The 12,908-nt window shown below is 38.3% G+C and overlaps 1 protein-coding gene across 1 annotated transcript in view; it reads left to right on the top strand.

Moving 5' to 3' along the window:
- abtb2b (ankyrin repeat and BTB (POZ) domain containing 2b) overlaps nt 1-12,908 on the top strand; it is a 53,353-nt gene that overhangs the window by 37,069 nt on the left and 3,376 nt on the right. Inside the window, exons 5-13 of the mRNA XM_016511592.1 lie at nt 4,629-4,781; nt 6,475-6,640; nt 6,754-6,843; nt 7,469-7,570; nt 7,698-7,794; nt 10,505-10,577; nt 10,758-10,820; nt 11,566-11,840; nt 12,041-12,219. Of these exons, the coding sequence (XP_016367078.1) occupies nt 4,629-4,781; nt 6,475-6,640; nt 6,754-6,843; nt 7,469-7,570; nt 7,698-7,794; nt 10,505-10,577; nt 10,758-10,820; nt 11,566-11,840; nt 12,041-12,219 (1,198 nt within the window). The remainder of the gene's footprint in view (nt 1-4,628; nt 4,782-6,474; nt 6,641-6,753; nt 6,844-7,468; nt 7,571-7,697; nt 7,795-10,504; nt 10,578-10,757; nt 10,821-11,565; nt 11,841-12,040; nt 12,220-12,908) is intronic.

Raw genomic sequence — 12,908 nt, 5'->3', positions numbered from 1 at the left:
AAACCTTGATGACCCATAATAAAAAAAAGATCTTGGTGGATGTTTTCTATTTTTAATTATGCTATCTTTGAAAACCTGGTGCACTTTATTAAAAATAAAATAATTTTTTTATTTTGGAAAACCTGGTGGCTTATTATAAAATAAAAATAAACCAATGCTTTTGGTGGCTGCTTACTATCTTTAATTATGCTTTTTATTTTTGAAAACTTGGTGCCCTGCAATACTATCATTAATAAAAAATATATATATATATTTAATTAAAAAATATATTTTGGAAAACAATCTTGTGCCCCATTATAACAACAAATAAAATAAAATAATTAACAAGTTTTTTCAACCTCATGATGCCCCATAATGGGTGGGTGGGGTATATCTAATGCCTATTCATATAGTTATATGAAGTGTATGGAAAATCCCCATAAACTTTTCCCATCTCAGACTCATTTAGTTAGTGTACTGACTGATATCTTTTTCCACACAAACACACACACGCTTACAGATATACAATCAAATCCTTGTATGCTCTCACAGATATCAGCTCCCCCAATACCATCCACCCCCTCTTCTGTGCGACCAAAGTAAACACACTTAGCAGGCTGCAATCTATTAGTCTTGACAGTGGTTTTAAAGGCCTTAGCACTTGGAAAATTCCCTTGATCAATACAGTAAGCAACTAAAAGTGCTCCTCTAAACTATTTTAGTGAAAGTGTGTGGTTATTAAGTGTGTTTCTTTATGCCTCTTCTCTCACTTTCCCATGAAGATCTTTCCTTACACTTGGATTAAGGTTGAGCTGTTTTACAACCACAAGTCAAACAAATGTTACTAAACCTCATCTGTTTTCCCGACTGTAGGCGTTCTTGCTTGCAAATACGCCACTCTTTTAGTTTTATCTTTGGTTTTGTTCAGACAGACCGATATAATCAGGTTTTTTTTTTGGCATGACCTACGCAAATCGGTTGTTTGTAGTGCAAAAAAGCATTACCCCCCCCCTGTACATTTTACATGAAAATACGAAAAATTACTGTAGGGTAACTTTTTTCAGTTTACCTGAATTTACCCTATTTCAATTTTTTTCAAGTTTTCACGTTATTTCTGTTACTTGCCAATTTTTTGCAATTGTTTGTGAAATTTCACTAGCAAGTGAAGCACAAAATTCTACATCGTATTTTGAGCAAAATGCCTAATTCCACACCAGTATATTAGTGAAACACCAAATTCTACACCAATTGTTTTAGTGAAATACCACATTTTGAGTGAAACACCAAATTATTCACCAAATTTTAAGTGAAATACCAAATTCAACCAATTTTTTTTAGTGATCCACCAAATTTCTTGAGTGAAACACCATTTTTTTTGTGAGAAAATTCTTCACCAAAATTTGACTGAAATACCAAATTCAACACCAGTTTTTAGTCAACCACCAAATTTCTTGCGTGAAACACCAAATTCTACACCATTTTTAACGAAGCACCACATTTTGAATGAAACACCAAATTCTTCACCAAATTTATTGAATGAAACACCAGATTCGACAGAAATACCAAATTCAACACACATTTTTAGTGAACCACCAAATCTCTTGAGTGAAACTCCAAATTTTTAATGGAACACCAAATTCTACAACAATTTTTGAGTGAAATACCAAACTCAACACCAAATTTTTCAAGTGAACCACCAAATTCTGTTTTTCCAGTGTACTCAAGGGCAATAGAGTTTCCTTCAAATGTTTACCCCATTTTACCAGATATGCTATTTTTAAATTTTTCAACATTACGAACGTCTTCGTAATGACAACGCTAGACAACGCTACCTTACGCTATTGTCTGATATTGCACCCCTTGTGGCAGCACTGAGAGTACAACGCAAACCGAACAAACTGATCACTGGCAAAACACCTGCAAACAAAACATGATTTGATGCGCTTTTCATATCCTCCCTCAAGATTTAAATATAGCTTTTCTAAATTTAGCTTTGCCTTCAGACGTTTCACACTTGAAAGCTGACTTCAGAATTTTAATAGTCTTTTCTTTTGAACCAAAGTGGCTCCCATCAAGTTGTCATCTGCAAAGTTGATCTGTTTGTTGTGGTTGAGCGCGTCTGTAGGTCTCAGGAGATGTGTTTCTCTGTTGCGCATATCTTGTGTGTTTAATGAGCTTCACGCTCCTCTCTGTACGTCTCATTTGCATGTCTTGCTGGGCTGACAGACTCTCGGTGGGACTACTTCGGTTTGTTGTTTGACGTCATTGTGTTCCTGCTGTGCATCGAGCGCTCTGGGGGCCGACTTTCACATTGGTGTCTTCTCTAAATCCGATGTGAAGCTCACTTTCTCTGAGGGGTTGGAAGGCTGGGGAGACATTACGAAAAATCTGCAGCACTAGCTGCGGGTATCCTCATCTTCTTATCAGGGATTTACTTAGAAAAAGATTAGATTTGGATTTGGGAAGGGGATGTTGGACCTGTATCAGTGTCTGGTGATGATACTTCATGGTTCAGGCTGATTGGATGCTAAATACAACTGATGGGGGTGCAGCTGAACAGTTATAATATGCACCCATTTTTGGTACAAATTGCCTTTAATGGTGTCAATAAAGAAGATCTATATTATCTAAAGAAATCTATTTGCAAGCATTCCCATTCATGCCACAGGGCCATCAGAAGTATGTGACTATCTCAGTGTAGTTGAGATATCAACCAGCAGGGGTGAACTGCTTACATTTAGGGTATTTTCACTTCAGTCCTATTTTAAATAACCAAACAACATCTCTTTTTTTCATTCACACTGTTGCTTTTCATAACCAGAAACGCTTAAACATTGTATGATGATTATTATTAATAAATTTAATATTAGTATATTACTCTACACTATTTATTTACTTACTTACTTACTTACAAGGATGACCAAGATGGTCAGACAAACCTGAAACACTTGAATATCTTATGATGATAATGATGATGAAATTCATTTTATCAATAACAATAAAAATGAGAAGAATAAGCATTAGTGCTGTCAAATGATTAATCGCGATTAATCGCATCCAAAATAAAAGTTTTTGTTTGTATAATATATGTGTGTGTTCTGTGTATATTTATTATGTATAATATAAATACACACATACAGTATATATTTTTGAAAATATTTACATGCATTTACATGTCTATATTTATATTCATATAATTTATATTATAAATAAATATATTTAATATATAAACATAACATATTTTTCTTAAATATATACATGCATGTGTGTGTATTTATATATACATAATAAATATACACAGTATACATACATATATTATGTAAACAAAAACTGAATTGAATTTTAGTCTATTACACATGATTTTTATTTATTCTCCATTTTTGAAGGATGGCCAAAACATTTTTTTTATAGCTGAAACACTTAAATATTGGAATAAGGAAGAAGAATAAGCAGGATATTAGAATATTATACAATATTTTTTAAGAATCTCTTTATTTTTGAAGAATGACCAAAACACTAATAATATATTTTTTTAATAAATGAAATATTAGTGTATTATTATATACTATTTTAGGTTTAAATTAATTTTTGTGTGGATGATGATTGTTAAAATAATAATAATAATAATAATAATATTAGAATATTATTATACAATATTTTTATTCATTAATCTCTTCATTTTTGAAGGACCAATACACTTTTATTAAATCCTGCAGCCTTTCTTTTTGGATAAAACTTTTAGTTTCTGTGTACTTCACAATAGTTTACAATATACTGACTTTGAAAGCCACATTTGGTAAAGTTTATTCAATTTGAGTCGAACTTTGACACAGAACCCACTTTAAGTAAACATATTCACTTTATGTAAGTGTATTTTCTCTATGCCAATATACTGACTTTGAAAGCCACATTTGGTAAAGTTTATTCAATCTGAGTCGAACTTTGACACAGAACCCACTTTAAGTAAACATATTCACTTTATGTAAGTGTATTTTCTCTATGATTTTTCACCTCTGCTTCACCTTTCAGAAGCTGAAACTTGTTAAAACTCTAAATTATTATTGCGTAATATAGTCCTCCAGTAAACAGCCCCTATCTATTCTCATATCAAGAAGCTTGCACACATACATTCATGTCTGCAGGGAGTGTGCGTGCGCTGCTGAAAACAGGACGACTTCAGCAGCTGTACCTCATTCTCAGTGTGAATTCTCTGAAATGACAGGCTGCTGAAAGATACGGGCCGTCTCAGTGAAAGCTGCGCTTTCTTATTGCACAAGCCCTGCTTTACAAACACTAGCAGATTTAGTGCGGTGTGGCCCAACTTGTTTTACACAACTGTGGATCTCAGCAGACTTGTTACACACACACACACACTATAGACAGTCTATAATTATCCATATATAAAAAAACAATAGTAGTGTATAGTTTTGGGAACAAATCTGGAATCTGAAAGCCATTTTTTTTTTTACATCTTGAATAATAAACACAAATACATTTCAAATCTGAAAATAATTCATGGCTGTCAGTATCATCAAGAGAGTACAATGAACCATTGTAGTTTGTTACAGCAACATATACAATGAAATATTGTTGCAATATTAACACAACAATGGATTGGAAACAAACTTGCTCTTTTTTGCTGTCCTCAGGCCGTTCCTCCTCCTCCCCCCGCTGATGGAGTGGATGCGTGTGGCCATCGTTCACGCGGAACATCGCCGCAGCTTATTGGTGGACAGCGATGATGTCAGACAGACGGCACGGCTGCTCCTGCCCGGACTGGACTGTGAGCCCAGACTGCTGAAGTAAGACATACACATCATACAACATATACTGACTGACAACCAGCACACATTCATACCTGCTGGACAATAAATGAGTGAAGAACATGAGCTACGTCTAGAGAGCAGAAATCCAGAGAGAAATACGAGATGGACGCTTTTGACAACCATCAAAAAGTCCCTAGAAGAAGATCCACACCGAAAAACACTCGGAACACCTTAGCAACCACACAGCAACACCTTAGCAACCATTCTAAATACCTTAGCTACCGATAGGTGTTGTGTTCTGACTGTTCTTTTGCAACTCGTGAGAAATTACATCGTAACACCCTACTATCCACTCAGAACACCTTAACAACTGCACCGCAAACACATACTGTACCAATGCCCTAGCAACCAATCAGAGCACTGTAGCAACCAAAAAACAATGCCCTAGCAACCTGTCAGAACACCTTAGAAACTGCATAGCAACAACCAAACAACCACTCAGAATCAAATGTGAAGTGATCAATCAGAAGGTATAGAAATGCTCTAGCAACCACTCAGAACACCTTGGCAACACATAGAACAGATTGGCAACTGCATAACAACGCCCTAGCAACCAGTACTCCTTACAACAACTTACAGCAGCTTAGCAACTGCATAACAATGTTCTAGCAACCATAACACCTTAGCAACCACTTGGAACAGCTTGGCAACTGCATAACAACGGCCTAGCAACCAGTACTCTTTAGCAGCACCTTACAACAACTTAGCAACTGCATAACAATGTCCTAGCAAACCAATCAGAACACCTTAACAGCCACTTACAGCAGCTTGGCAACTGCATAACAACGGCCTAGCAACCAGTACTCTTTTGCAACACCTTACAACAACTTAGCAACTGCATAACGATGTCCTAGCAAACCAATCAGAACACCTTAACAGCCACTTACAGCAGCTTAGCAACTGCATAACAACATCCTAGCAACCAGAACTCCTTAGCAACACCTTACAATAGCTTAGCAACTGCATAACAATGTCCTAGCAAACCAATCAGAACACCTTAACAACCACTTACAGCAGCTTAGCAACTGCATAACAATGCTCTAGCAACCAGAACACCTTAACAACCACTTAGAACAGCCTGGCACCTGCATAACAATGTCCTAGCAACCAATCAGAACATATAGCCACATACAACACCTTTTACATAGCAACATTATCTTAGAAAAATGTACAAATAATAATAAATGAACAATTTCAGAAGCATAGAATGAATGAAAACCTTTTTAAAATACATTTAAAAAATCGTCACATAGTAATTTGCACTGAATCATGCAACAGGGTTGCAACAAGTTCTCCAGTTGTGGGAACGTTGTTTTCAGAGTATATTTTAATGTTTCTATCACAACTTTGTAAGACTAATTAAATCTATTTTTTAAAATGTCAACAGACATTTAAACAGCACTTAAAATGTGTCAGAACTGAAGCTATCAGACATGATCTCATGCTCCTTCTTATATGTGACTTTCCATCAAACCGCATTAAAACATTGGCAAAGACCTTCAGCAAAGCCTCAGATTTTTACTGATCCTCAAGAGCCCAGCCTTATACTTAATGATATGAAAACACTTCAGGAAAATACATCACTCCACCCATGAAAGCATGCACTGAACACCACCACCTTTTCGTTCATGCGTGTTTTCTAACTTCTCTCTTCTTCTGTTTTATGTAGGCCTGAGTGCTGCTTTAGCTCCTTCAGACGGCTGGATGCCAAAGCCGCCACAGATAAGTTCCAGCTGGACCTGGGTTTCCGCATGATGAACTGCGGCCGCACCGACCTGATCGGCCAGGCCATCGAGCTGCTGGGGCCAGATGGTGTCAACAGCATGGATGACCAGGTACCGTGAGCTCAGAACCGCAAACCAGATGTTAACAGCACCTGTCAGCACCCAATACCAAACTATACATCACTCTGTGACACTGATATCATATTTTGGATGCATCTGTGTAGGGTATGACTCCGCTAATGTACGCCTGCTCAGCTGGAGATGAAGCTTTAGTCCAGATGCTGATTGATGCTGGAGCCAATCTGGATGTAGCGGTATGGACCACCAGTTACTTTCTTAGTCCGGCAATATTTTTGGATGTTAAAGCCTGTTTAAACCAAGTTCAATGCGATTAAATGTTGATAAAATATTTACGATCAATCGATCAATAAAAATGTAAATAAAACTGAATTTTCATCATTCTTGAAAAAAACTTGAATAAGCTATATAGTGTTACTGTTATTTTAAATTAGATTTTTTAATTTTAATTTTTAGTTATAGTCATTTTTTTCCTTTTTGTCTACATTGTTTAAATATATCTATTCAGCTTTTTTATTATTTTCTTGTATTTTCAAAAAAAAAAGGAATGTTGCCTTAGCATCAAGCTGAAATAAAAATTTTAAAAGTTGTTTTATTTTATTTTTCAGCTGATGTTTATTTGATTTCAAGCAACACATATGTTTTTATGGTTTTAGTTTTAGTTAACTATAATAAAACTGCTGTGATGCATTCAGTTTTTCAATGCAGTCTTCAAAGGATGCAGCCACTGAATTGGGATGCAGTGCATGTCAGATTGTTTCAATACAATATATAAAAACATTATTTCATGTTGTGAATCTTTTTTGTGACGTTTATTCAGCACTACAGCCTGTTTGAAAGCTGATGGTCTTTTGTGTTCAGGTACCTGTTTGCTCCCCCAAACACCCTTCAGTCCATCCAGACAGCCGCCACTGGGTGGCGCTCACATTCGCTGTGTTACATGGACATATATCAGTAGTGCAGGTAACAAGCTGCTTGTTTTATTGTGTGAATTTTCATACTGCAACTATTCTACAAGTGAACTTATAGGTATACTGTTATAAGTTTTTGTTGTTACTCTCCTAACCTACATGTATGCCTGTATCTTCAGCTTCTGTTAGACGCTGGGGCGAATGTGGAAGGAGCAGCCGTCCGTAACGGACAGGAGAGCAATGTTGAGACGCCTCTCCAGCTGGCATCTGCAGCAGGTGTGTATAGCACAACTCCCTCATGCCAGCCTCTCCCAACCTCCACCAGCTCAGATTTACAGCCTGCCAGGGAAGGCTGGTCACTCCCATCCCAAACAGGAATCCCTACCAATCTGGATGTAGCGGTATGGACCACCAGTTACTTTCTTAGTCCGGCAATATTTTTGGATGTTAAAGCCTGTTTAAACCAAGTTCAATGCGATTAAATGTTGATAAAATATTTACAATCAATCGATCAATAAAAATGTAAATAAAACTGAATTTTCATCATTCTTGAAAAAAACTTGAATAAGCTATATAGTGTTACTGTTATTTTAAATTAGATTTTTTAATTTTAATTTTTAGTTATAGTCATTTTTTTCCTTTTTGTCTACATTGTTTAAATATATCTATTCAGCTTTTTTATTATTTTCTTGTATTTTCAAAAAAAAAAGGAATGTTGCCTTAGCATCAAGCTGAAATAAAAATTTTAAAAGTTGTTTTATTTTATTTTTCATCTGATGTTTATTTGATTTCAAGCAACACATATGTTTTTATGGTTTTAGTTTTAGTTAACTATAATAAAACTGCTGTGATGCATTCAGTTTTTCAATGCAGTCTTCAAAGGATGAAGCCACTGAATTGGGATGCAGTGCATGTCAGATTGTTTCAATACAATATATAAAAACATTATTTCATGTTGTGAATCTTTTTTGTGACGTTTATTCAGCACTACAGCCTGTTTGAAAGCTGATGGTCTTTTGTGTTCAGGTACCTGTTTGCTCCCCCAAACACCCTTCAGTCCATCCAGACAGCCGCCACTGGGTGGCGCTCACATTCGCTGTGTTACATGGACATATATCAGTAGTGCAGGTAACAAGCTGCTTGTTTTATTGTGTGAATTTTCATACTGCAACTATTCTACAAGTGAACTTATAGGTATACTGTTATAAGTTTTTGTTGTTACTCTCCTAACCTACATGTATGCCTGTATCTTCAGCTTCTGTTAGACGCTGGGGCGAATGTGGAAGGAGCAGCCGTCCGTAACGGACAGGAGAGCAATGTTGAGACGCCTCTCCAGCTGGCATCTGCAGCAGGTGTGTATAGCACAACTCCCTCATGCCAGCCTCTCCCAACCTCCACCAGCTCAGATTTACAGCCTGCCAGGGAAGGCTGGTCACGCCCACCCCAAACAGGAATCCCTAAAAATATGGCCCTGTGTTGGCAGACCAAAGCCAAACTGTACAGGCCATAAACTGTATGAGAGTTGACGGAATTGGGTCAGGAAGACTTGTTTTGCCACATGCGTTTGGTTTTAAACCTTTTAGGTGTGGGGATGTTCAACATGAAGTTCTGCAACAGTTAAAGGAGTCAAATCATTTTTATTGAACCTTTACCACTGTCTATCCAACAGTATTTAAACTACTACCCTATCTGTCATAATTTTGCTGCGTTCCATTCTGAAAAGCTCATCCCCATGCCCTAATCCCTTTGAACCCTCCAGAGTGAGAGCTTCGAAGAGTTGAAGGGTGTAGCGCAGTGGTTCCCAATCCTGGTCCTGGAGAACCCCCAACACGGCAAGGTTTTGATGTTTCCTTTATCTGACACACATTTGAGGTCTTGGAGTCTCTACTTATGAGCTGACAAGTTCAGTCAGGTGTGTTTTATTAGGGAGATATCTAAAATGCGCAGTGTTAAGGGTACGTCTGGACCAGGATTGGGAACCACTGTGTGGGGGAACAAGTAAACTGTTCCTTGGAACTGTTCCCTCTGGCGGAGCCTAATAAAGATATGTCGTCATCACACAATTAAACATGCACAAAGAATCAAAGGAGCAACGTGTCTATCAGTTGTACCCTTCGAACTCCTTTCTGAAGAACCTTTTGAAGTGGCCAGTTTTGAGAACTTCATTTGGAACGACCCTGCACTATGGTGGCCATGATTGTCCTCACTCCGAAGTGCCCTTCGGCCATATTGAATTTAATGTGGAGGAAAACAAGGCCGTGAGGTATAGGTTTATAGTCATTAAAATAACAAACACTATGTAACGGTAGGGTGACCATACGTGCCATTTTCCCAGGACGCCAATATAGAAATCCTGGCCAGGACGCGTCCTGGGAAAATGGCACGTATGGTCACCCTAGTAATGGTCCTAGATCATGTAATTTATGAAAAACTGTTTTATGGAGCTTTGTCTACTGAAAGTTTTTTTTCCATGTTTCAGCTGAAAAATTGGTATGTTGTTTAACAATAGTACAGTCCACTGAATGCACTGTACTTCTATCCCTGAAAGCCTCATTTAATTCCTGTCAGAAACTAAATATGGCGTCACCCTTAAGTCTATACCTCACCGTGACTGGAAGGGCCAAGCTTCTGAACTTCAACAGGCATTTATTATTGTAAATGTGGGTGTTAATATTTCATGTTACTGGTGTCAGAAATCTAAAGAATGTAGAGTCAATTTTGGATAAGGAGGATGCTGTGAGTTCTAAATTTTACAGTATGTTTTCATAGTACATCCAGCTCTTTTTATCTCGAAAGATCAAGGCAAAATCGATTCCTCAAGACACGACCCTTCTACGATCATTACAGTAATGATCATGAATGGCGTTCTCTTCTTTTATTGTGGTTCTCTTGCATTTATTCTCCAGATCTCTGCAATCTAACCATCTGTTTCCCCTTTTCTCCTGTACTTCTCCTCTGGTCACTCTCCTGTTTCGCAATATCACAGGGAATTACGAGCTGGTTAGTTTACTGCTGGCGCGTGGTGCCGACCCCCTGCTGAGGTCCCAGGACAGTAACACATGGTTCTCTTGCATTTATTCTCCAGATCTCTGCAATCTAACCATCTGTTTCCCCTTTTCTCCTGTACTTCTCCTCTGGTCACTCTCCTGCTTTCGCAATATCGCAGGGAATTACGAGCTGGTTAGTTTACTGCTGGCGCGTGGTGCCGACCCCCTGCTGAGGTCCCAGGACAGTAACACGCTGACATCATCGCTCTATGAGGACATGAACTGCTTCAGTCATGCTGCCGCCCATGGCCATAGGTAATACCTAATACCTCCCATCATCCCCAGCAGCCTGGAACAAATCACACTAACACACACTCACCCCCCACAGCTCTGAACACGATCCCTTATGACAATTCATACTCAACTGTATTACCACATCAGCTATCTAACTTTCTTTCTATTCATCTAGCTTTGTGTCGATTTGTCTAACTTTGTACAATCATTATCTATCCTACCAGCATCTATCTATCTATCTATCATGTCCAGTCATTCATTATGTATCGTGCTAGCTATCTTGTCCTACCAATCATCCATCCATTCATCTCTCTTTCTGTCCATTATCTATTCAGCCATCTATCCAACTAATAATTCATCTACACATCCATCTAGCTTTCTATTTATCTATTTTGTCTAGTAATGCATTATCTATCCAGCCAGCTATCTGTCTATCAATCCAATTATGATATATTTTTATTTTCATCCATCCATCTACAGTAGCATTCTGTCAAGCTGTCCATCTTTCCAGCCAGCTATCTACCTAAGCATCAAACTCTTTCAAATCACCCGTTTCTACCCAGTCACCCATCTTCCAATCTATGCAACTGTCTATCTACCCATCTACTATGCATCTACCGATCTACTCATTTATCAGCCATCTATCCTTCTGTTTATCCATATGTCCAATCATTCATTATGCATCCACCCATCTAGTTTTGTATTGATCCATCTATCCACCTACTCATCCATCTATCACTGAACTAAAGCATAAAATGTTCTCCAGGAATGTTTTGAGGAAGCTCCTCTCTCAGCCTCAGAAGGTGAGGGAAGATGTGCTCTCGCTGGAGGAGATCCTGGCAGAGGGTGTGGAGGCCGAGACGCGGGCGTCCGGCCGGAACGGACATTCTCTACCCCCTCCTCCATCCCCAAACCTCAGCCTGGTGTCAGAAGATGCCCTGCCCAAACTGTGTAAGGCCCGTATGAAAGCTCTGCAGGAGGCATCCTCCTACAGCGCAGAGCACAGCTACCTGGATGTCACCATGGAGCTCAGATCATTGGGTAGGTTAGATGCACGACTAATCACAAAGTTGTAAATAATTTACAGAGAACATACAGAGCAAAGATGATAAAATAACACTTTCATTAAATCATTATCAACTATGAATCTTCCTTCTTTGATACGGTTATGAAAAGCTGAGCTATCTAGAAAGCATTTGATTATTTGTAAGTAATTGTCCACATATTGTCTGATTCTGAAGGAGTGCCATGGAAACTCCATGTGTGGTTGGAGTCACTACGCAGCGCTCAGCAAAAGTCCAGAGCTGGAGTCATGCTCTCCCTTCTGCGAGACTTCACCTCCATCAAAGAGGAGGACTACTGTGAGGAACTAGTCTGCGTCGGCCTTCCTCTGATGTTTAACATCCTGAAAAATAGCAAGGTACTTAAAAAAGCCTGGAAGTTTGTTCATAAAAAGCCCGTGTATCAACAAAAATTAAAAAACAAAAAAACGAATACATTTATAATATATAGGAATTTTTGTCATTGTGTCAATGGTTGGTAAGCAATTAAAAATTGAACTTGAATTAAAACATGACAGATGATTATAGTTTGAAATTTCAGATTTCTGAACAGGATCTGAAAAGGACATTATGTTCTAAAATATTTTTATTCTGCTTTTGAGCCAAAAATTCAGACTTGATGTGACAAGAGCTGTAAATAACTCTTAGGGTGTGTTCACACTTGTAGTTTGCTTCATTTGGTCCGGACCAAAATGGAAAATGATACATTTGGTCCTGGTCCGCTAAGCGTTCACATTAGCATTTGAACCGCTAGATTTAAAGCAGCACAGCCAGCGAAGGATCGAACGCAACTGTTTTGAACGAGCGCACCGTTTTTAACAACTAAAAAGTTTTGTTGTCTGTTGCGGAAGAACAGACGTTCCTCTCGTTGATAGCAGAGGAGCGGATTCAGAGAGCTTGATGGGGTTGACGCGGAATGAAAAAGTTTTTTTTAGGAGTCGTGGTAGTTCAGGCGGCGCAACTATAATGACATGTGAATAATCCCGCCCACTCTAAAGCGGTACTGAACTGCAGTGGAAACGCAAACCGTGCCGAGCCGAACCGTGCC

This window comes from Sinocyclocheilus rhinocerous, unplaced genomic scaffold (genome assembly GCF_001515625.1).
Source record: "Sinocyclocheilus rhinocerous isolate Xijiao unplaced genomic scaffold, SAMN03320098_v1.1 scaffold1376, whole genome shotgun sequence".
Classification (NCBI taxonomy): domain Eukaryota; kingdom Metazoa; phylum Chordata; class Actinopteri; order Cypriniformes; family Cyprinidae; genus Sinocyclocheilus; species Sinocyclocheilus rhinocerous.
The sequence above is the reverse complement of the archived record's forward strand: the minus strand, read 5'-3'. Positions and strand labels throughout refer to the sequence as shown.